At 34.1% G+C, this 15,218-nt stretch overlaps 3 protein-coding genes across 3 annotated transcripts; 2 read left to right on the top strand and 1 right to left on the bottom strand.

The window, feature by feature from the left end:
* Positions 1-1,658: 1,658 nt before the first annotated feature.
* LOC129886279 (uncharacterized) lies at positions 1,659-6,834 on the top strand. The gene is made up of 4 exons (XM_055960894.1): positions 1,659-2,792; positions 2,879-3,028; positions 5,221-5,406; positions 6,264-6,834. The coding sequence occupies exons 1-4, from the start codon at positions 1,767-1,769 to the stop codon at positions 6,342-6,344; spliced, it is 1,443 nt and encodes a 480-aa protein (XP_055816869.1). The 5' UTR covers positions 1,659-1,766; the 3' UTR covers positions 6,345-6,834.
* Positions 6,835-7,314: 480 nt separating this feature from the next.
* On the bottom strand, positions 7,315-10,307 carry LOC129886278 (uncharacterized). The gene is made up of 2 exons (XM_055960893.1): positions 9,809-10,307; positions 7,315-8,452 (listed from the first exon to the last, which is right to left on the bottom strand). Exons 1-2 carry the CDS (start codon positions 10,132-10,134, stop codon positions 7,798-7,800), a joined length of 981 nt encoding a protein of 326 aa, XP_055816868.1. The 5' UTR covers positions 10,135-10,307; the 3' UTR covers positions 7,315-7,797.
* A 2,362-nt stretch (positions 10,308-12,669) lies between these two features.
* On the top strand, positions 12,670-13,402 carry LOC129884692 (agamous-like MADS-box protein AGL61). The gene has a single exon (XM_055958975.1). The coding sequence runs from the start codon at positions 12,852-12,854 to the stop codon at positions 13,350-13,352; it is 501 nt and encodes a 166-aa protein (XP_055814950.1). The 5' UTR covers positions 12,670-12,851; the 3' UTR covers positions 13,353-13,402.
* The last annotated feature ends 1,816 nt before the right edge of the window (positions 13,403-15,218 follow it).

Genomic DNA, 15,218 nt, shown 5'->3' with positions numbered 1-15,218 from the left:
CATTTATATAGGGGGTTCATCTTTAAAAAGTCTTTTCTAGAGTTAGTTTCGCCATAAATTTTAAAAATTTATATTTAAATATCTATTTGATTATAATTTTGATTAGCTTTTGAAAATCTGTTCTTCAAAATTCTTTTCAAGTGATATGCATGTGTGCTCTCCTTTCTCATTTTCTTCTAGTATCCTTCCGTTATTCCCTTAATTATCAATTAACTATTGTTGTTCTTCATTTTATTAGTATTTCCTAAGTCCAGTGTAATTCTGGTCGGTGCTTCTGATATACATCACTGTTTGTTTTGGAAATTTGAATTGTTACATTGGTGCTTTGATCGACAAGTCTCTCTAATGGAAGATCAAAGAGTACTCAAACGCTTTCGTTGATGATTTACTTCGTGGAAAGCACATACGTTTAAATTTCATCAAGGTATAGAATCAGTGGAAAGAAAATTATTAAGTATAACATCATTAATTTTCCCTTTTACTAAATTTAGACGTTATCAGTATTTAATAGGAGTACTAAAAAACTTATCAAATTACTATTTTATTTTCTAATATTGTAATATAGAAAGTTCCAGTTCTTGCTCCTAGCTTATATTCACATAGGTCACTCATAAAAATAAGACATTCAACTCTTTAAAACACGCGGAAAAAAAAGGTTAGAGGACCATATTGAAATTGTGGCCATCAACAAGCACTATATCTTACTTATTATAGGGATAATTGAAAGGAAGCTTAGTAAAAATTTAAAACTCTTACTTGATTATAGTGGACAAGCTGTTGTATTCACAAGTGAATGACGTTTGAACATACATACGGAATGGATAATTCAGCGAGCTGGAACTTTCCAACTCCATTTAGTATCTTAACGAAATACGGAATTGACTCACCGGTTTGATTCCCTCACTTCCTTGCAGTCGGTTGGAAATCATTTTAAGCATCTTCGTCTTTCTTACATCAAGCAAATATTTTTTCATCAACGAACTAAACACTAGAAAACACTTTCCAGGAAATTTGTTTTCATAAAATAATTAAAGAGTTGTTATTAAATGATGTGGAAACCAAGGTTAGAATCGAATTAATGACTAATATTATTTGAGTGATTTCTTTCAATCTATCTAAATTTTAGTAACATAATTGGTTGACTACATTCATTTTCATTTTGTTGGTGAGAGTTTTTGGGATCGAGTTGTCTGAAAATAAACTTGTGTACCGTATTTAGCAAATCACAAAATTCAGTTAAAATTTAATAAAGAGAAGTATTGAAAACATTCCTAAACTTGGAGCGAATTATTGGTTTCATCTATGACTTATTGACAGCCTTAAAAATCCTCTTCTACTTGACTAACTCAACTTAAATATATCTCTGATCTTACCACATAGGTGAAATATACCCCTACATTCTCACTAAATTTATGGGTGTTTTAAACACTTTTCTCGACTTTTTTATTAAGAGTTTCACGCTCATAGAAGAGTTTGAAACCACATATTATGTTAGGTGACAGATTAAGATTGCATTTAAGTTCAATTAGTCAAATAAAATAATATTTTTAAAATTGTCAATTGTTGAAAAACAAAAATAACAATTCACATCAAATTTAAAAATATTTTCAATAGTTCTCAATTTAATACTATAGAATAATTTTTCCAAAATCTTAACCCAAAATTAGGAGCTGAAACAATTTTTATGCGGGGTCGTTAAACCCTCGTGCTTGAGAGGAAGTACCACCATTCCCCTTTGGGATCTCATTAACACTACTTCACAAGAAATGAGACGAAGCTTGAGCAAGCTTTCTCACTGCTCTATCGGCCGACCTCCCACTGCCCCACCGGCTTCTATTTCCTCCGCATTTTCCACCTTCTCCGGCAGCGGCGGAGGTAGTGGTGGTGGTAGAGGCAGGGGCCGAGGTTCCGATTTCCCAAACTTCGGATTCAGTCCGGGTAAATCCGAATCCGATGACTCCAAACCCGAATCATCTACTCCTTCTGGAATTGGACATGGACGAGGCCGAGCTAAACCATTACCTTCTTCCCCAATTCTTCCCTCATTTTATTCCTTCGTTGATAACCCTAATCCTCCTGCTGGCCGTGGCCGAGGTGGGATCGGCCCATTTTCTCCACCACCTCAGCCGCAGCAACAGCAGCAGCAGCCGCCACTGAGGAAACCGATTTTCTTCGCGAAGGAAGAAGAAACAGCTGATTCAAATTCTAGTTCTTCTGATGCTCCGAAACCGAGAGAAGATTCAAATCTCTCTTCTAGTATAATATCAGCTTTGACCGGTGCGGGGCGAGGGAAGCCCTTGCAAACAGCTTCTCCTGTCTCTGAGAAGCCCAAGGAAGAGAATCGCCATCTCCGGTCTCGGGAGCAGAAAGCTGCTGATTCAGGGGAGAGAGTGAGCAGTCCACCTCCCCAGAGGTTGAGTAGGGAGGATGCAGTAAAAAAGGCTGTAGGGATATTGTCAAGAAGTGATGATGGTGATGGTGATGTTGGTGGTGGAAGGGGAATGGAAGGAGGTTTTAGAGGGAGGGGTGGTCGTGGTGCGGTGAGAGGCAGAGGGGGAAGGGGGAGTGGAAGAGGAAGAGGAAGAGGTCGTCGTCGTGATGAGGAGAGTGGGGATGGTAGTTTGGAGAGTGGGTTTTTTCTAGGTGATGATGCTGATGGAGAGAAGTTGGCTCAGACGCTTGGACCTGAAAGTATGAACACATTGGCTGAAGGCTTTGAAGAAATGAGTGCCAGAGTGTTGCCTTCTCCCATGGATGATGCCTACATAGAGGCCCTTCACACTAACATGATGGTAACATTTAGCTTGTTGAAAGATTCATTTTAGCCAAGCACTTCCAGTTGCTTTATATAGTTCTCTGATGTTACTTTTATCCACAGATAGAGTGTGAACCAGAATACTTGATGGGAGACTTTGAAAGCAATCCTGATATTGATGAGACACCTCCAATTTCCCTTCGGGATTCTCTTGAAAAAATGAAGCCATTCCTCATGGCATATGAAGGGATTAAGGATCAAGAAGAGTGGGAGGTAAAACGGGATCTACCTTGCTTCTGCTTTTGTCATATTGCGTTTTGTTAAATAAACCATTTGCTATATTTGTGTTGCCTCAACTATGTTAAGGAATCTTCTTACCGATCAATAAAATTTTTTTAGGGGATCTTAACTATTTTCTGATCCTAAATCAGTTTATATGTTACTCGGTGCTTCCTCCATGGTCAATTAGTTATTCCATAACATCATAATAGAACTTGTAAGGATCTAATACTTGCTGAATCCTGCTAAACCTTACCTGACGTATTATTAGATTCTTAAATCATATCATCGTTTCCTCTATTTGTGATTTGATCTATCTTTTGCACTATGTGCTTGTCCGGCTCCTCATAAATGATGTTAGGATCGGCAAGATCCTCATTGTTTTTATGCTTTTATACTTCATGTATGCCTAGGAGGTTTGAGTAATGTTATGCGGTACATCATTGTTTCAAATCGCGCTAATTTCATAAACCCATAGAGGACTTAATCCATTTTTAGTTGACAATTCATGGCATATGATCCACAAATCTAGTGCTTTTATCTCAATTTCAGTTTTGAAGTTTCACCTTGCACTGTATGCTTAAAATATTTGTCCTATATGCAAAAGGAAGTCTAGATGATGCCCTTTGGTTAGGGAAGAACATTCAATATTGTTATACTTTATTTTTTTTTTAAAAACCAGTGCTATGCCTCGGCCCTTCTTCAGAAAAAAAATAGTGAATTTCATGAAAATGGGTGAGATAGAGAGACTGGTGCCACCTGATGCATGAACTACAGTAGTATTGATGTGGTTATATGAATCTTAGTCTGACAACCTCACAAGTTCTTTAAGTTTCTGGTTGTAGTGATACCTAGCTATCAGTATAATCTATAGTAGTATACAGATCTATGCATGGACGCTTAACAAATAAAAATCAGTTGACTAAAGAAGGATTTAAGTACATGTAGTTATAACGATTGTTCTATGGACTCTACATTCATGAACCTTTGTGAATTGTACTGTGTAGTGGCAGGTTCAAAAGTCTCAAGCTTTTAGATGAAGCTTTATTATGGAAGTGTTTATGCAGGTTCCTATAAAGAAGGATCAACTAAAAATGTCATTTTAGTCATGGGCCTTAGCAATCCCCAACTAGGGACAGTCTTTCACAGTTGGAAACTTCGATTCATACACAGAAGTAAACCTTCTGCTATGAAATTAAGGAAGAGAACATTGCCTTTAGTGCTAGTGCTCATCCCTTGGTTCTCCCGCAAGGTAGCTTCAAGTTGTGCCACTTCCCTTATTCACGTCAACATCTATGAAATAACCCCAGTTTTGTAAACAGAAAGCGCAAAGAGGCAACAAGGTCCATGAGGCTTGGAGTGAAAAGGGAGAAACGAGAGAAAGCCTTTTTTTTATAGGTGAAACGCATAATATAAGGATTTTTTTCTAAAAAAAAACTAATGTATGAAATTTAGTACTATAATAATCATATTGCAATTAGAATAACTTATTCGAGCATCCGATATACAATAATGTGAGTCCAATCCCTCTAAGTTGAGATTCAGAGAACTGGCCATTTCGTGTGTGAATCACTTTATGTTATTGCTTAAATTACACATTTACGTGAAGCGCATGTCTTCACCCATGAAATGATTACCGTTGCTTCACATCCTTTAAGCAACAAAACAATGGCTCTTAACAACACCAAGGAATCATTTGGTATCTGGTTAGGATTATGTAGATATTAGTTATGCAAGTGATAGTTATGCGGGTATTGGTTATTCCATCTTCTACCTCGCATAAGATAACACACCAATTCTGTGATAACTTATACATGTATAAGTTATTCGAGTTTCTAAATTGCAAAACGAACGTCTTATCAATTTTATAAATGAAGAACTTACTTCATAACTAGCTACCAAACGTTGTATAACTTGTATAGAAATTAATGCATGGATAGGTTACCTCTTTACAAGCTACCAAACGACCCCTAAATAACCTTTTCCCCTTAATAATATGATAAGCTCCAGAACCAGCAGAATCACCCAATTCTCTTTTCCTTGCAGTAAGTCTCGACACTGTCCCGCTTAGGAAAGAAATTGTTGACTTAATGGTCTTAAACAAATGAAGCAGTTAATCTCTTGGTAGCTTTTTCTTTGTTTGATCATCTTCGTTAGCTGACTTTACATCCATTTTTTTCCCGCAGGAAGTCATCAAAGAAACTATGGAGACTGTTCCACTTATGAAAGAGCTTGTTGATTACTATAGTGGGCCCGATAGAGTAACGGCAAAGCAACAGCAACAAGAGCTGGAAAGAGTAGCAAAAACTCTTCCAGAAAGTGCACCTAATTCAGTAAAGCGGTTCACAGAGCGTGCTGTTCTGTCTCTACAGGTGAAGCATTATCAAACAGTTGTTTGCTTTTAATTATATTTTAAGTCTAATAAGAATGAAACAGTATAACACCTCATTACTTGGATGTTGAGACTTACAAAACTGGTCTAAGAATGAAAGACTTCTCTCTGAGTAGTAAAGAAATGAAAAACTGACTTACAAGAATGAGGGAATCAATCATCTTCTTAATTGGTCACTAGTCTCTATTTACGTGTATTGCAGGGATAGCCCATCATAATTAGTACAAAACAGTATGAAACCTCAAACCTCATTACTTAAACTAAAGATATGCGTAGTCCTTTGAATCTTGTGGTCTTAAACTTGCCATGTAGAATGTTGAAATTGGAAAATTTACTACAATGTTGTCATGTATAGATAGGTTATCTTCCCCCAAAATGACTATTATCGTCTTCTATTTACTTATAAAAGAATAACTATCCTCTTTAAATGAGACTAGTGCCAACAACCCATGATTTCTAATATACTTGATTAATGCTTTCTGGATACTTTGCTCTTGCGGGAAGAAGTTTTTCATTGAATGTTATGGGACTACTGACCTTTTTTATAGTGTTCAATTTGAATATTATCAGTCACTATCATCTTTCTTTTCCCCACTTGTGGGATTACACTGGGTATATTGTTGTATTATCTTCTTTCTTTTTTCGTTCGTATATCAAAGGCCTTTGGCTCCTTTGAAAATCATAACTTAGTTCTATAGATTAGTTATTTATTTTTTCTTAAAGTAATCATGTATCTAAAAGATAAAAGATATCTTGTGACTGTTTCATCTTTTACCTGGACACTTGTTTCTTATGTTTCAACTGTGTTGTAATAGCTGACAGTTATCTATATTACAGAGCAACCCAGGGTGGGGATTTGACAAGAAATGCCAGTTCATGGACAAGGCTGTGATGGAGGTCTCTCAGCATTACAAATAGATTCACTCCATTCCCCCAAAAGATGTCTTCAATAGTGAAAGTTGAGATAGAGGTGCTTAAACAGCAACACTATGAACGGAATGATGACTAGGAAGTATTGCAATACAAGTTTGTTTACTAGAAATGCTGCTCGTTTGGTTTCAAATATGGAGATTTTGACTTTTTTGATTTGACGTATAATGATATTTTTGTTAAGGGTGTCCATTGGCATTGAGACATCTCAGTTTTCAATTATTTGAAGATGATTTCTATTACCTTTCTTAGTGCTTAGGTGTTTGGATTTGCTTAGTACTTGATGTAAGAAATAGATAGACTACCATCACACAGAGCTGTCTTACCCTCAAGATACGAGGAGCATACTTGTCGAAATAATTTCAATCCTCTCTTTGGGGAGGTCTAATTTCTTGCAACTGTTCCGTTTTACTTGCATGATTATACATTCTATTAACAATATGGCTAAAGCAATGAATTCCTTTCTCAGTTTTGTAGACTTTTTTCTCACATTTACACTCCTAAATGTCAGATTGTCTCTTTTCTGTTGTAATACCAAAGGGTGCAAAATGGTAACCAAGTCTTTTGCTCTACTCTGAATTAAGGACAGTGCAAGGGCTCGAAAGTTACATTTTTTATTTTACGTTATTCAAACTCAAGAAAAGATGAGGCTCATCTCAGTTGTTAGGCAAGGTATCATATACTCTACATTTAAAAAGTAAATGTTACCAGGACACCTCAAAAGATAAGGTTCATCACAGTTTTTGTCATTTTGAATCTGTAATTTTGAAAATTGATGAATGAAGCAAATCGTATTCGGAGATGAGAAATATCCTGCAATTTTTGGAGAGAAAATCATTTTACGAAAAAAGTAATGCACTAGTTGAGTTGCTAATGCCCCACATGCCAAGAATCTGTAAAGATCATTTGCAGTGTTGGTACAGAAAGGGACATCTCCAAATCACTTGACGCTGGAAAATGGACAATAATCCTAAATTGCATTAAACAAAACCTAGAAGCAAGAACAACAAATAGCCACTTGTTTCATAAGTGGTGACTGAAATAATGCATAACATAGCAGCTAATGAAAATGCCTGCTACAACTAGAAGTTCAAGATACAACAGAAATTACAAACTCAGGTATGATACAGATCAACCTTGTTTCATATACCAGCTTTTCTGCAAGAAATTGTTTCTTCATCCGTGATCAGCCTCTGTAGCTAATGTTCGATTCTTCAAGTATAGGAGTTAGCTTTATGTAAATGACAATCCACCTCCATTTGGGAAATTGAAGTATCTCTTACACACAAATGCTACAAAGATCTATTTCGTGCCAGAATTCCAGCAAAGAATTGCAACAAAAGAATGTGTAGGCAAGAGCGTGCTTTCACATGTAGCTCCACAATATCATTAGACAATAGACATGAGATTACTGGGTCTTCAAAAAAGTTGCGGCATGACTTCAAGCTCTGAATCTCCTAAACCCAAACCAAATTTCATAGTGATTGAATAGCAAACTATCATGTGTAAACTTGCCAATATACTCTAGCCCTAAATCATTCAACCTCTTTGTGCATTCTTCTCCTCTCAATCGTGAACAGAACTTGATATTATGTGACACAAAGATTCGACCTTCTAGAGGTTTCAATTTACCAGCTAACCGCTCCAAACCAACCCAAACAAGTTTATCAGGGATATGAAGAAAAACAGCACTTGCATAAATCAGATCATACATACTTCCAGATCCAAATTTACTGAAATCCATGTCTTCACCTCTAACAATGAGGGGACGCTTGTGTAATAAGCCTTGAGATGGAAGCTCATATCTGAATGCAGCCATTAAAGAAAGTTCATCTCTCTCAAGACAGTGGAAGTGTGCTGGGTTCAAATACCGGATGAAATGTAATCCAACACGAAGAGTCCCGCATCCAATCTCAAGAACTTGGGAATTTGGGGTTAGATGGGCCGACTCTGCAAGAAATTCAAAAACATCCCTCCCTCCTGCCCATGGTTCTCCATAATTGCTATGGTGTTGTTCTACGAGGAGTTCACCAGGACAAGGAAGGGCAGTGTGATTATTTGTTTGTTCTACTTCATAATGTGATATGCCCTTGAACCTGAAAAAAGACAGAGAAGTTATAGTAGACAAGCTGTGCTACTACTGAGTAGCTACTAACAATAGCACTTGATCAACACTTCAGATGCATACAAGAGCAAAGCACCCAGATATCAATTTCCATTTCCTGGCCATGCTTTGAACCAAATATGTCAATGCATTATTTTTATAACAACCACAACAACTACTATGCCTCTTTCCCAAGCTAGTTGGGGTCAATGCATTATCTTTCCATAACGAAAAAGTAAAACAAGGGTGATGAAATCATGAGAAGAAATTTAAACTATAATATATATATTTATTTCTCGTTAGAGCCTACTTTCATGTTTATTGCTGAGAGTAATAAAAGCATATTTTCTTTTGTTCAAGGAAAAGAATATAAAGGGAGAGGGTGGTGAAACCATAAAAGAGAAAACTTCCAAAACAAGTATACTTGCTTCTCATTCTTTATTACCAACACTTATCAAAGCACAAGTTCTCCTTAATCATATTCTTCGTGTTTTGATATAATAAGGAAATTTTATTTATGAACAGTAGCAATGTCTTCTTAATCATCTACTTATCCTTCTATTAATTAACAACCAGCCCCATGGGAAGGAATAAAATGGAACCTTTGACACATCACCTTCTATCCCTCTCTTCCCTTACTGAAGCAATTTATATATCTTTATTTGTTTCCAGATCAAAGACAATGTCATCATTAGCACTCATCGTATAGATTATAGCTTAATTTCCTTCTAGATTATTTACTTATTAAACTAAAGAGCTAATAGGAATTCTCCTCAAGCAAATGCATAAAAATCCTTAATCTCATAAACAAAAGTCATGAACAAATTACTAAAACAGCATGGATGTACTTCATCTCACTATCTTTCTACCTTAATCAGTGTCACCTAGTACTCCAAGAGAAGAAACAACATTCCAGTACAACCAAATAATTGACAGGGATTTCTACAAATTACAGAATTTACAAGCAATCACAATAAATGCATGACCTTTTTGATTGCTAAATCAAAACTTCACAAGGTTAATTTCACAGAACTCCATTCGTGTAATTGCGAAAAATACTCAACAACAACAAAATATCCCATAAAATCTCACAAGTGGACAGGATAGAGTGTACACGCAGACCTTACCACTACCTCACTTAGTCAGAGAGGCTGTTTCCGGAATTGCGATCAAATCCTCAATTATACAATAATGCTATTTTAGTTAGAAAAATAAGTATGATAAATTTACGCAATTTCACTACAAGCTGAGTGACCTTGTGAAATACCCAAACTTCACCATAAGCAGAGCATCATATACTAATCCAAGCATGGAAAGTGTTAAAACATAGATTGAGAAAGTTTCATACTGAAGAAGATCCTGGAGCTGTTGTTGGCGAGTACGAGGGTTGATCCCTTTGCGCAGCACATTATCCGCCATATGGAGTCCATTACCCTCGATCTGTTTCTTCACCCACTCTATATCCTCTGATGACGTCGATATCCGTTCTCCGGTGCCGGATCTGGAGCCACCATCGCCACCGACTACGGTGGTTATTGGAGTGACAGGGCAATTACACGGTGGTGGTGAGGAAAAAAGAAAGAAGAAGAATACAGCGGAAAAGGCGGCGCCAGAGAGGACCAGCACCGGCAGAGATACCACCACTCCCTTCGACGATGATGATAGCAGAGCCATGAGAGTGGTGAGATTTCTCTGCGTTTCTGTATTTGTAGATTTTGTAGTTCAATAATGGCGCAGAACTGTGAGCTCTGGATCTATTGTACCATCTGTTTAAAAGATTGTACATTTCAATCTCTGTCTTTGGATTGCAACTTTTATTTTATATGGTTGAATAAATATCACAATTCATTTTTAAGGGAGGACATCCTCATGTATGATTGAATAAATATTACTAGTATAATTTTAGTTTTTTTGGGAGGTTTGAGAAAAATATTGTTTTTTAAAATATTAATGATCATTGGTGAAATATTTTTAGTACATCATAAATATATGGTATATGTTATCCTGAATTACCAATGTAAAAGTAAAAAATAAGTTTTGTACAAAATTTTTGTTATTGTCATTTGGAGTTATATATTTTTCTTCTTGAAGGAGACATTTATCATATTCAAATATTGTGAAATATATGATTGTTCATAAAATTGATTACAAGATTCAAAAACAGCTAATTTATTACTATCTAGAGGAAGAAAACTGTTCATAATATTAGTGTTTTAATAAGTTTTGATTTTTTTAATTAAGTTTCAAGGGCATTGATAAAAAATAAACTAGAGTGAGACTATAAAATTTGAAAATATTTGATATTCTGGTATTGCTACAATCAAAACGGATTATAGTTATTTATGCGAAAGATTACACATTTTTTTCTCATAGTTAAATTATCAAATACAAGCATAATGATAAAATCACTTACAAAAATAAACTCAACATTTTAAAAAAATAAATTTCAGTTGGCATGACCAGTTCATCATCCTCATTTAAAAGTGATAGAAAAATAATTAATAATTCATGTGATTATATGTTAAAGAAACAAAAAAAAATGTTTATACTAAAAATAAATAGAATGATTACACAAAATTTATAGTGTTAAATGTTAATTATATCCTAATTCTACTCTTTTTCAAATTACAAAAAATTCTTAGATTTGGTAAAATCCAGATACATCCCAACATGTCTTGATACATCACGTAAACTGATGCATCCAACTGATACATCGCGTAAAGTGATATATTCGATCGATACATCGCGTAAAGTGATGTATGTAACGTCCTGATACATCACGTAAAATAATGTATCCGATCGATATATCGCGTAAAGTAATGTATCCAATCGATACATCGTATAAAGTGATGTATTTAGACTTCCTGATATATTAAAAGTGATGTATCCAATTGATACATTGCGTAAAGTGATATATCTGACTTTCTGATATATCATGTAAAGTGATGCATTTGATCGATACATCGCGTAAAGTGATGTATCTGAGAATGAGAGAGAGTAGGAATTTTTGTAATTTTTTCAAATGGTAGAAAAATTTAGAAAATATGATAAAATAAGTTGTGTATTTAGGCAATTTTTCCAATAAAAATACGCATCTCCTCATTTAAGGCAGCGAGAAGTTACACTCTCTATTTCATATTAACTGAATTTCTAAATTTTTTTTCATTGTTCAAAATAATTGAATTGTTAAAAGTTCAAGATGTATATTAGAATTATTTTTTTCCATATTTGTCCTTTGCTTTGATGAAGTTTGGTATTTTTTAGGAGATAAATTGTATTATTTATAAAGTTACATTTATGATTTCACAAAGAATAATAGTAGAAAATATGAGTTAAAATTATGTCCTTAAATGTATTTCTTAATAAGTGTGCATTGTTGCATAAATTCAGTTAATATGTATGATTTATAAGAAATTAACAATAGGAAAAAGACAAATGAAAAAATGTGTCTTCTCATTTAAGACAATGAAAAGTTATATACATATAACGTAGAGAATTATTACGAAAAAAGACAAATGGAAAGACGTGTCTTCTCATTTGAGATGATGATAAGTTATACACAAATAAATTAAGAAAATTTAGAAAATTATTATGGAAAAAGACAAATGAAAAGACGTGTCTTCTTGTTTAAGATGATATGATGATAGGTTATACACATACAAATTAGAAAGAGAAACTTAGAAAATTATTACGGAAAAATCAAATGAAAAGATGTGTCTTCTCATTTAGGTGATGATAAATTATACACAGATAAATTAGAAAAACTTAAAAAATTATTACGAAAAAAGACAAACGTTTCTTTTCGTTTGTGACAATAATAAGTTATACAAAGATAAATCATAAAATTATTACCAAAAAAACAAATGGAAAGACGCATACACAAATAATTTAAAAAATCAAGGTTCGTTCACAATAGGAAAGAAGAAATTGTTATGGAAAAGATAACTAATATGGAAGGGAAAAAAACAAGACATGGAAACTAATTAAAACTTTTGACTAAATTAAATACTAGAGTACCATGCTAATTAATATTAAAACCCCAAATATACTAAAACTAAAAGTAGGCCGTTAATTTATTTATTTTTAAAATCGAAATTTACTGGAAATCCTTTTGTATATAAACAAACAAATTAGGAAAATGTTTTAAAAGAAACGTCTTATTGTTTGAGTCGGTTTAGAAGTTTTATTTATTTTTATATATGGAGACAGAAAAATTAGGAAAGCAATTATGGTAAAGAGAAACAATTTCAATAGGAAACTACCAATTCTTATAGCTTTAGAAATCCTTACCTAAAAGGAATGTGATTTTCAATCTTTCCCTATAAATAAACATACACCAATTTCTTAATTTCAAAGAAAAATCTACTTCTTGAAGAAGAACATTAAGGAGAATGGGCACAGGGAAGAAGAAAATAGAGATCGAGAAAATCACAAAGGAAACTTCTAGAATGGTGACATTCTCGAAAAGACGAAAAGGGCTTTTTAAAAAAGCTAAAGAACTTGAATCAATGACGGGTTCTCGTGTTGCTTCGATTGTTTTTTCACCCACTGGAAGGCCTTATACTTGCGGAGACGTTAATTCTGCTATAAAGAGGAATTTTTCTACTAGTAGTAGATGTACTGAACAATCAATGTCCGGGCTAAATTCTAATCATTCAAATTCTGATACTTCTGATGATGTTGTTGTAGTTTCTGGCGGATCTTCCTCCTCGGAGTCGAAATCATCATCGACCCCGACGAGAAATGCTCTCCGTGATTGGGTGGAGGGTATAGATGCTGAAGGATGTGAAAATTTGAATCAACTCATAATGTTGAAAGAACAATTGGAAGGAACCAGAGAAAACATTATTTCCATTGAAGATGTTGAGTCCTTTCAAGCTTTGTTTATGTAAATCGTTTTAAACTTATTTGATTTATATACTTATGGAATTGTACTCCGGTATCTTTTGGTGATCATATATTAATTATGTTGGTATATTATTTTAAAATTTTGGTAACTTTATATCGATAATCCCTCAATATGGCTCGGTTATGGCTCAGTTGGTTTAGAAAATGATCATCCACATGGATGATTCGAGATTGATTTTTTTTCAATTTCGTTTGAGTAGAACCTATTGAAATAGGACTTATCTAAAGTGGTTTACATTCCTTTTGTGGTTTGTAGCCTATTACAAGTGAGGGGGTTTATCTAGTGTTCACCAAAGAACAGGTGATAGAGATGGTAACAACTGTGGGTTATCTTAAAAAAAAAAATTAAAAAACTTTATGATTTTGATTTTGAATACATTACTGAACTTTCAAATACATCAGCAGAAGACATACAAATACATAAGGAAAAGATGTATCTGAGCGGCCAGATAGGGAGTAGAGATATGACATCCGAATAACATAAGAAGTAGGATTGGGCGTTCGGTTCGATTTTGCTAAAGTTCGAATTAATTCTTCAGTGTTCGATTTTAAAAAAATATATACCATAATTGGTTTCAAAATTTCGTGTATATATGAACAGTGGCGGAGTCACGTTTTTGAATAAGGGAGTTCAGAATCTGAATAAGTAGACACAAGAACTAGTCGCAGGGGGTTCGACATTTACTTTATATACAGAAAAAATTATTTAACCATGTATAAATAGTATAATTTTCTGCCAAAGGGGGTTTGGATGAACTTCTACCCATAAGTGGCTTGCCACCACCTACCAACCTGAGTTGTGTAGTGTAGTGGTAGAACTGCTTCATTATAGTTAATTTTCCAACATTATAGACCATAATCTACCCCTTTACTTTATATTCCTCCTATTTTTAACTGTTAATTCACGTTTACTGTTTGATATATTCTTTGATGGTATCAAAGAAAGTAGAGAACACTACTCAATTACTTCTTAATATCATTATATATACATATATATAATAGACAGTTGTTTTAGTGAAAAGACTATTCAAGTACTATTTAATACACATACACCATCAGGGTATATATATACTCGATGGTTTCAAAAATGAAGAAACAGTGGTTCAGTGAATAAAACAAGGAGACAAACGGGTAAATAGTTTGGGCCGTGGGTCTAACTCGGATAAATATTTTAGGTTGGGTCCAATTTGGATAAATACTGTTGGTGTAATATACCACAAATACAATAAATTACAGTTGAAAAATAAAATGACAAAAATGAATAAATATTTCATTCGAGGAGCGAATATCTCGCTCTCTTTAAAGAGATTCAAGCTCAATACGACATAATCTACACCGATCCAGCAGTAATACTCTTGACTTGTCCCCTTCAGGATACAACATCCCAACAACGTGTACAACTAAGTTCAAGCAACTCCAGATTAGTTGAAGAGTCCAAAGCTCCACAAAAAGAACACATTCCTTCAACATATAATTACTCTCATGTTATAGTGAATATAGTTGGACTTAGAATAATTTATTTGTCTCAACTCTCTCTTTCACTACATTAACCTCAATATAAATATAATATAAACTTCTCATCTTTTCTTGTACTCTTTTCTCTTATCATTCTTGTACACAAACTCATCACTATTTATAGGTAAGGAATTCTTCCATACAATGAATAGGAAGATAATGGGTAGTAAATTGGCTAAATGAATGGTCAAATGTTATATAAGTTACAAGAATAAATATGTAGAATAATGGGTGGAATAAAGAGTTGGTGATTACAAAAATTACTAACAATTAATGACCACATTCTACCACAATTGATGAGAGTAAAAAGACACAAATATAATGTCCACTAATTG

The sequence above is a fragment of the Solanum dulcamara genome, chromosome 4 (assembly GCF_947179165.1).
Source record: "Solanum dulcamara chromosome 4, daSolDulc1.2, whole genome shotgun sequence".
Lineage (NCBI taxonomy): Eukaryota > Viridiplantae > Streptophyta > Magnoliopsida > Solanales > Solanaceae > Solanum > Solanum dulcamara.
The sequence above is the reverse complement of the archived record's forward strand: the minus strand, read 5'-3'. Positions and strand labels throughout refer to the sequence as shown.